The 9018-nt window shown below is 39.9% G+C and overlaps 1 protein-coding gene across 1 annotated transcript; it reads left to right on the forward strand.

The window, feature by feature from the left end:
- Window positions 1-488: 488 nt before the first annotated feature.
- tdgf1 (teratocarcinoma-derived growth factor 1) lies at window positions 489-7694 on the forward strand. The gene is made up of 6 exons (XM_030743276.1): window positions 489-515; window positions 598-653; window positions 1880-2173; window positions 4771-4885; window positions 6081-6190; window positions 7594-7694. The coding sequence occupies exons 1-6, from the start codon at window positions 493-495 to the stop codon at window positions 7692-7694; spliced, it is 699 nt and encodes a 232-aa protein (XP_030599136.1). The 5' UTR covers window positions 489-492.
- The last annotated feature ends 1324 nt before the right edge of the window (window positions 7695-9018 follow it).

Genomic DNA, 9018 nt, shown 5'->3' on the forward strand with positions numbered 1-9018 from the left:
GCGGCATATTTAACAGAGCTGCTTTCAGCCACTTTCCACTACTGTTGATTCCACCTTCACCTCCACCCAGACAGACGTCAAACAGAGCACGATCGGGAGGGGGCGTGGCTTCCGGAGCCCCTCCCCCCTGCAGGAGAATCACCTGGAGAGCAGACGAGAAAAGTTTTAGAAGAAACAAAGCTGCGCCGGGAAGACGAGGAGGATTTATTGGGTTCTTCGGCTTTCGTCTTTTTAATGGTTTAATCTTAAAAAAAAAAAAAGCAACAAACATCTGTTATGGAGTAATACCTGCCCAGGTTAGGAGTTTTATTTTAGAGTTTATGGACACTTTTCTCTGACTGCAACCGTAAAGTTTGGGAATATTTTTGTTAAATTCAGCCTTTCTTCATCCGGATTTTAATTGTTTTTTCCCACTCGGAATTAAAACAGTGAAGAAAAGTCCCGAAGACGGTTTTTATTTATTATTTTTTAAAATTTCATCACTCCAGTAAAATGAGTTGGAAGGATCTGCTCAGGTGAGTCTGAATCACTGTGAAATTAACTCTGAGGTTTTTTTAAAAAATGTGTTTTTTAAATTAAATAAATGTCTGTTTCCAGGTTTGTGCTCTGCGCCTTCATGTGTCTCCAGCCCGCTGCTCTTCTCTCTGCTTCAGGTCTGTTCATCACACTCGCTTAGTTCTTACATTTCGAGCCTCGAAACTGAACAAAATGTAGAAATTAGGAGCCACCGACCCCTGCAGTGAGGGCCTCTGGTGGCTCTGTGATGCTGTGGGGGTCATTTTGTTGTCCTGCTTTGGCTCCACTGCTCGCTTTCCGGTCTCTGGGCCGAGAACTGAGGGCCACATAAGAATAAATAAAAACCTTCAATGGATTATTTTTTCCCCTTTTGAATTGACATGAAAATCATCTGTGGGTGTAAGAAAATTATAGCCATGATTTTCAAGAAGCACTGAAATACACAAATAAGCACATCAGCATGATTCAGTTCACTTACAAGTCAAGTGTTTGTGTTCTATAGAAGATATGGCGACGCGTGGAAGGCTTATTCCTTTTTTGGGGGGGGTGAAGTCGCTTAATTGAGCTTAAAGTGGCTCTTTGTACCTGCCTAAACTTCTGATAGGTGAAGGTCGGGAGGGAGCGGGTTGTGGTCAGAGGTTAAAATCATTGTAAAGCACCGCGTTTTCATTGGTCATTCCTCACTTAAACCATTCACTAAATTAAAGGTGTTATAAAGCTGCAGCAGCTCAGCCCGCCTCTCCTGCTCTCACTGACGTGTATGTATTCAGCTGGTTTGAATCTGCTGCTCTCACTGCTGGAATTGCAGCTACAGAACAGCTGCAGTAAATCTTTAAATGCTTCCGTTTAGTTTCACAGCTGTAACGTGCAGCTCAGCAAAATCAGCATCAATATAATGAACTCAAAGGAAACTTTTAGTTTTATTGGTCCGCCTGCAGAAGTTCCTGTTTTATTTATTTTTTATTATTTTGCTGTCATACTTTTTATGATAAAATCTTTGATCAGAGTCAGTGGCACTCGCTTTTATGCAGAAGAAGAAGAATTACATGATGTATGAGACTCCCCTTCTTTATGTGAGAGTGCTCAGAGGCAGAACCACCGCGGTGAGACTGTGATCTCCAGCTGGGGCTTCAGGTTGTGTTGACAGTTGATGCAGAGAGCCGGACTGTGATGAGCTTCCTTCGTAGGCCGCTCTGACCTGCTGGTCAGGAGGGTGGATGTTTGCTTTCACTTTGCTTCAGTGTAAGAGTGACTGTATGCAGATGCTTGTGTGCACCACCCATCCCTGTTCTTGCTGGGCTCAGATGTGTCCTTGCTCTGTGATGATGCCTGAAACATAAAATTTGTTCTTGTTCTTTTGCAGATTGCAAAGGAGACGACTGCATCAGAGGAGACACCTCCCCTACAGTGCCCCTTCCTTCTTACTCCTCAGTTCCCTCTTCGTTACCTTCTCCTTTACCCTCTCTTACGTCTTCTCCTTCCTCCTCTATGTCCTCTCCTTCACCCTCTCCTTCCTCCTCTCCTCCCTCTTTCGTGAAATCCCCAGAGAACTCCAAGGACTTCCTGGGCCAGTTTACCCAGGTGAGGTCACCAAACAGCGGGGACCGTAAACACCGTGACGCCAGCGCCGTCCTGCCCTTCATCGGCCTCACCAGCAGTAAGTTCACACTTCACTGCTGCTCACACAGATGCAGGCAGGAGGGGGGAGCAAGCCCGAAAATCCAACAAAGGAAAGAATTCAGCAGTTGACCCAAAACAGATGATTTGGACATCAGAGGAAAGAAAAACCTCCAAATTTCAGGTCCCTGCTCTATTTAAATTTCAAGGGATGAAGGTACTTAGCAAAAATTCATATTGGGGTAAACATGTCACAAATTTTGGACTTAAAAAATAGCAGAGGGATGTTTTTCTTACATAATTTTTTTGAAGGCCCATTTTAAAATTCCATTATCTGGAAAACTGCTTGAGTGAGTGAGGTCTTAGGGTATGATTTCATGAATGTGACTCGGGAGTGGAGCTCAGGTTAACATAGGATGATGAAGTCCTTTAAAGTATTTGGAGGCCGAGCTCTGATTTCACATTTAGAGGTCTGTAGAAAAGGTTTGCAGGTGAGGGAGTCATATTTTCATGAGATAACAGTCCAAATCACATGAATGGTTTCACAGATATTAAAGTTTGAATATGGAAAAAACACATTTTCATCCAACCTCAGTGTGATATTCCTCGGGTGTGGCACCATGTACCAAAAAGTTTCTGTTCATACTCTATCCAAACTCTCTGGTGCCGTTCGCTCTCATTTTCCTAACATGAATTTTTGAATATCATATTTATTTACCTTCATCCTACCAAATATAGTTTTTTTGAAGCTTTGAGGTGACTGTAAAAATAAAACTGAATAGAATATTTGGCACCTCAGATTTTCTCAGGCAGACCTGAGATGGTGGAGAGTGAGGCATTTGATGAAAACATGTTTTTTCCTCAGATTTAATTTCTGACTTTAGGTAGAAAACAGAGCTGCACAAATCAAAGGGTACTAATAAAAACACATTTTTATGCACATTTTTTTTATATCATATTTGAGGTGAAATTTTGAGGTCATTTAACTTCAATGTTGAAGTGAATTCAGAGAATGTTTCAGACTCTGGTTTAATTCATTTCACTGCACTGACGTTTTTTGCTTTTAAACTGAGCGGAAAATCAAACTTTTTCATGTTTTTATTCAAGATACATTTTCAGTTGCTTTGAAGTTTTTGTTCTTTGCTTTGTTGGGAAGGAAAACCTGAAGTAAAATATCACAGCATGAGCAGTTTATTTAAGATAATTATGAATGAATTAAATAAAAACTAAAATATTAAAGCCAGTGGTTAAAAATGCAGTTCTTTAGGAGTCATGTCTTCTGAGTGAAAGGAGACATTTTGAAACAGAAACGAACTTAATTTCCCTTATTAGCAGTGTTTCTGTGTGAGTCTGTTTGTCTGTTTTTAGTGTTTCTCTGCTATTTTCCGAGGTTTGTTCAGACTCTGTGTGTTTGCTGATGTGAAGCAGAGGATCACAGGAATGTGCTGCCAGCTGGAGACTCTGGTTTATCTCACAGATAATGATACAGAAAATAGGAGAGAGGCTCGACCCTACATCTGAGGGCACGGCAGCGGCTCCCTGAAATGAAAACCCCCTTATAATACTTCAGTCTTATAATACTATCAATAAAATTTACATGACTCAAAATTCAGAATCATAAATCTTAAAATCACGTGTTAAAAAAGCGAAAACTCCCTGAAATAAGGAACAAGAAAAGTTACAATATTGATTTTTTTTTTTTTAAATAAGTAAACAAACCTAAAATCTGATATTAAATATGAAGATTTAACTTGCTCAGATTTAACCCCTGTGACCTCTGATCACACAGTTGTTCTGATTTTATTCATCAAATAAGCGTTAATGTCTGAATTTGACACCGTTGACGGTGTTTCCTTCCCAACGACCAATGAAAAGATTGAAAATGAGAGCGTTTGAAAAGAAGTTCAGATATGTGAAGCATCAGGCATGAACGTGTCACATCGCTGGCTTCATCAGGCCGGCTCACACCTCTTTGTTCTTTACAGCTTTACTTGGAACGAGCTGTGCTGTGCTGCCAGTGTGAGACAGCTGAACTGAAACATTATCATCACCCTCTGCCAAATATGCTGCGGTTTGGTGCTCGTTCAAACATGAGATGGACAAATCCACAACTGCTGTATAACATTTGTGCCCAAACAGACCTGCAATCACATGACTGCAAGTGTCCAGCGATGTCGAGTTGCTCCTGTCGAACCTGACAGGAGCTTTAAAGTAGTCCTCCTGTAACATACATGACTATAGTTACAATTACAAAAACAGACATTTTTATTTAATTGCAATGAAGTTTTGTTGCTCTTTCCTCACCTAAAATTACTGATATTCCTGAAAAACTCATACATATTTAAAAAGAGATTAGTGCTGTAAAATCCTCATTATTAAATATAGGATTGTTGATCCTTCTGCAGTATGTGTGGTTCAGTTCTGTGATGGTAAGCAAAAATATCCCCTTAAAAATGAGCAATAACAGACATCATGACATTGATGAGCTCAGAAATGGCATGAAACAGAGGGGCTGGGATGGAGGTGGGCTGCAAAGCGGCTTGCAGAGACAGCAGGAACTGAATACAGGTTAAAGTTTGAATGACCCGGACAGAGTTGTTGTTGTTCTGCCATTTAAATATCTTTTTTCCCTTTGAGGTGCTGAGCAGAGCCGAAGCTGCTGTAAGAATGGAGGAACCTGCATCCTGGGCAGCTTCTGTGCCTGCCCTCCATACTTCACTGGGAGGACCTGCGAGTATGACCAACGTATCAGGTAATATACAGAAACATTAGATTCTTTATTATGTGCTACTTACTCCAAAATAGAAAGAAATATGGGCTGAACTGATTGAGCTAACTTGCAAAACCAAGAATGTGGATGTGAACCCTGATTCAGACTCCACTTTGTTCATGTAAATGGGGAGTCTTCTTCACACACTAAGGTTAATTATGGAGTTCCACAGAGTTCTGTGCTAGGACCAATTTTATTTACATTATACATGCTTTCTTTAGGCAGTATTATTATAAAGCTTGCATACATTTTCATTGTTATGCACATGATACTCTGCTTTACCTATCAATGAAGCCAGATGACGCACATCAATTAGTTAAACTGCAGGAATGTCTTAAAGACATTAAGGCCTGGATGTCCTCTAATTTCCTGCTTCTACATTCAGATCAAACTGAAGTTCTTGTACTCGGCCCCACAAATCTTAGAAAGAGAGAGCAGATTTCTCCCATATTGGCTTCTCTTCATTGGCTCCCTGTTAAATCTAGAATAGAATTTAAAATCCTTCTCCTCACATAGAAGGTCTTGAATAAGCTTTCAGGCGCCTCTTCTGTGGAACCAGCTTCCAGCTTGGATTCAGGAGACAGACACCCTCTCTATTTTTAAGATTAGGCTGAAAACTTTCCTTTATGATAAAGCTTATAGTTAGGGCTGGATCAGGTGACCCTGAACCCTCCCTTAGTTATGCTGCTATAGGCCTAGTCTGCTGGGGGGTTCCCATAATGCACTGTTTCTTTTCACTCTGTTTATACTCCACTCTGCATGTAATCATTAGTTATTATTAATCTCTGGTTCTCTTTCACAGCATGTCTTTTTTTTCCTCCCCCCTCAGCAGATGACCCCCCCTCCCTGAGCCTGGTTCTGATGGAGGTTTCTTCCTGTTAAAAGGGAGTTTTTCCTTCCACTGTCACCAAGTGCTGCTCATAGGGGGTCGTTCTGACTGTTGGGTTTTCTCTGTATTATTGTAGGGTCTTTACCCACAATACAAAGCACCTTGAGGCGACTGTTGTGATTTGGCGCCATATAAATAAAATGGAATTAAATGTAAAAAAATATTAGACTCAGTTTCAGAACTCTTGGATTTTTTTTTTTTTTTTTTTAGGTTCTATGACCAGTGTGATTTTTTTTTTATGTCACTGTTAAAAAAAAAAACTCTGTAATTTCCATCTTCTGTCTGCAGGACCTGCGGTTTGATTCCTCACGGGGAGTGGGTTCAGAAAGGTTGCTCCTACTGCCGCTGTGGTTACGGTCTGCTGCACTGCTTCGCCAACGTCTTCCATAAAGACTGCAGTAAGACTTCACACCCACCCACAGTTAGAGAGAGGCAGCACAGTTTGGAGCCTGTACTTATGTTTATTCAGCAGTTGAGATGTTTTATTAGATAAATGAGGCTCATTTTTGTTTATCATTGTGTAGATGAGCTGATGGTTCAAAAACCGTCGTTCACACGTTCCAGCCTCGAAGCAAAACAGTTCCCTTTAAGTGTAAATGCATCTGCCCCCCCCCCCCCCCCCAATTTACAACTCAAAGCTTTTATTCAACAATGCAACACCTTCGTTCTCTTTAACTCAGCACAAACAGTGACAAACTGTAAGCACTTTAAATATAAAGACAAAAAACAGATTTTTCTAAAATAATCTCTATACTTGAAGTTTTAAACATTTTGCCACGTTATTTAAAAAGCTTTCAGTAAACACTTCAGGTCCCAGCCTGCAGTGTTAGCTACTGATTACCCAAATACCAAAAACAAAGTTTCATTGTGCATTAATATGATAAAGCTTTACATGCAGAAGGAAACATGTTTTTTTTACCCTGGTTTTTGCCTCTCAGGCTGCATGTTGTGCAGCTAGATGGGGAAAAAAAACATGTTTGTCAGTGATTCAGCACACTCCAAAACATTTGAATGTGTACTGTAAGTTATCATCATATACCATTTTCTACATATATAGTACCAAACTGTGTTAGAGTAGTATATTTAGATCATCTTAGATAACCTGGTGTGACAATATGCAGGTAAAGGCTGAAGGGTTAACACATTTCCTTTACCTGACAAAAGATGTTGAGACATCATTTAGCACCTTTGGTCTAATTAAAGGCTAAAAAGCTAAAGCTATCCATGTTAGCTGCAGTTAAGTATAAGGCAGTTGCAAACATAATGTTAGACTTACAACTTTTTGAGTGATGATCTTATTGTATTAGAAGTTGCATTGTTTCAAAATCCTTTCATTTACCTTCATAGTAACCTAATATTTGAATATCTATGACTGATAGAATATCTGCTACATGTACGTGCATCCTAAATCTTTATGCTAATAGCTCCTTAAAACTTATTGCTAGTATCTGCACCCCCTACAACACTGATGAGGAGGCGCCACCGTGCAACACAAAGTGGAAACTGTTGTTGCAGTGTTTCCTCTGATGTCACATCCCAGTGAAAAACTTCTCTCTTAAGGAACTAAAGAAGTTCATGGAGATAAGATGAGATAAACCCTGTTGAGGGGAAAGTGTACTGTCTCTGCAGCAATGAGAAGTATAGACAATGACCTTTAAAAGAAATACCAACTACAGTACACTAAGTGAAGGGTATTAAGTACACTATAAAATAGTACAAAGGGTTTTGAGACACACAACAGTAACAAATTATAATTTTAATTCTGCTCAAATTGACAGTTTTCCTGGCTCTGTTTTCCCAGATGACTCCGATGAGGTGCGCTGGTATCGTTCGTCGGCTGTCAGGATGATTCCCACCGGCTTCTTCCTGCTGCTGCTTCCTCCTCTGCATTTCTTCATCTGATGGTTTGAAGGACCTGGATTATGTGAAACTGTCTCAGCATCAGCAGAATATTGTTGGAAGCTTGAAATCAGAAGTGGGTCCTTAATAAGTGCAGACATGCTGATTTCAAAACAAAAAAGAAAAAGCTTTTCTGAAATCTATTATTTGCATCCACTTTAAACTCCACTTTAAACTCCAGCTGGACTGCGTCCCGGTTTACGAGGACGTACAGGCCGCCCTCCTCCAAAACCATCTATTTATAGCCCCTTAGACTCGACTTTTCTCAATCAATTTGAGCAGGTTCAAGAATTTGCTGAAAGCTGATTTGGTTCAACACAGCGCAGCGTTTACATGTAACTCTCCTTATTTAAAGCTTCCAGTTTCTTCTCATCCAAACAAACTGCACGGTCACCCCGTTTCATTGTTTCCTTACTGTGGAGCACGTCTGTGTGCCTGATGTCTTCAAGAAGATGAAAATATGTGAAGGAAGCTGTAAATAAGAATTCTTTTTTTTTTTATGGAATTTTTTTGTTTTGTAATTTTAGGATTTCTGATTTTTTTTCGTTCTTTTTAAAAGATGAAAGTTTGTTTTTACATTTTGTGTCTTCAGTCTGTTTGCACAAACTCTGCCAGGGTGACATTTTGTCCTTAAATATGAACATGTGTGCACTATGTTTATTAAAGAAGTACTGTGTCTGTATTGTGAGAAATAGAAATAACTTTGTCTTCATTTGAACCATGAACACTAGTAAGTGCAGGTAAAGCTTACCAAATTAATATTATAGCAGTGTAATTCTGTCCCTTCCATCTCTGATTTTATCTGCAGGTATTTTCAGAGGGAGCCATTCTCTCCTGTCTGTTATCTCCACAGTTTATTGATGAGGTTGGGATTGATTATCTGCTGCTCTCTTATCTTAAACAAACACATCAGCTGCTGCTCTGTACTCTGTTGCCCTGCCAGCTGCTGCAGATCACAGCTATAATTAACAGGCAGAGGAAAAGTAATGTATGTAACATTTGTTACAGTATCTGTTTTACAGGAGTTTTTGCTCGTAGCAGATTTGCTGCAAATCTTTGTAATCAGGTTAGTTTGAAAACTGCAAAAACAAACATCTGTGATTCTGTCCTCCCCTCAAAAATCAGCCTGATGTGTTGATATTCAAACTGTTATTACAACAAATAGTTTCATCTTGAAGATAAGGGGCCTTCAGAGAGTGCTCTGAGCTGTCCGGGAGGCAGAACTAATCACCCTGTAAATTCAGTTTGCTGGTTCAGGGTCATAAACTTACTAAGAAAATAAGTGAAAACAAATGCAAACACAAAGTTAAAGGGAAACATGGACACT

This window comes from Archocentrus centrarchus, chromosome 12 (genome assembly GCF_007364275.1).
Source record: "Archocentrus centrarchus isolate MPI-CPG fArcCen1 chromosome 12, fArcCen1, whole genome shotgun sequence".
NCBI lineage: Eukaryota > Metazoa > Chordata > Actinopteri > Cichliformes > Cichlidae > Archocentrus > Archocentrus centrarchus.

Excerpts from the sequence above, each read along its gene's own strand:
- tdgf1 (XM_030743276.1), top strand. The coding sequence starts at position 493 with ATGAGTTGGAAGGATCTGCTCAG. Across the intron at positions 516-597 it reads AGTTGGAAGGATCTGCTCAG|GTTTGTGCTCTGCGCCTTCA; the intron begins GTGAGTCTGAAT and ends GTCTGTTTCCAG. Across the intron at positions 654-1,879 it reads TGCTCTTCTCTCTGCTTCAG|ATTGCAAAGGAGACGACTGC; the intron begins GTCTGTTCATCA and ends GTTCTTTTGCAG.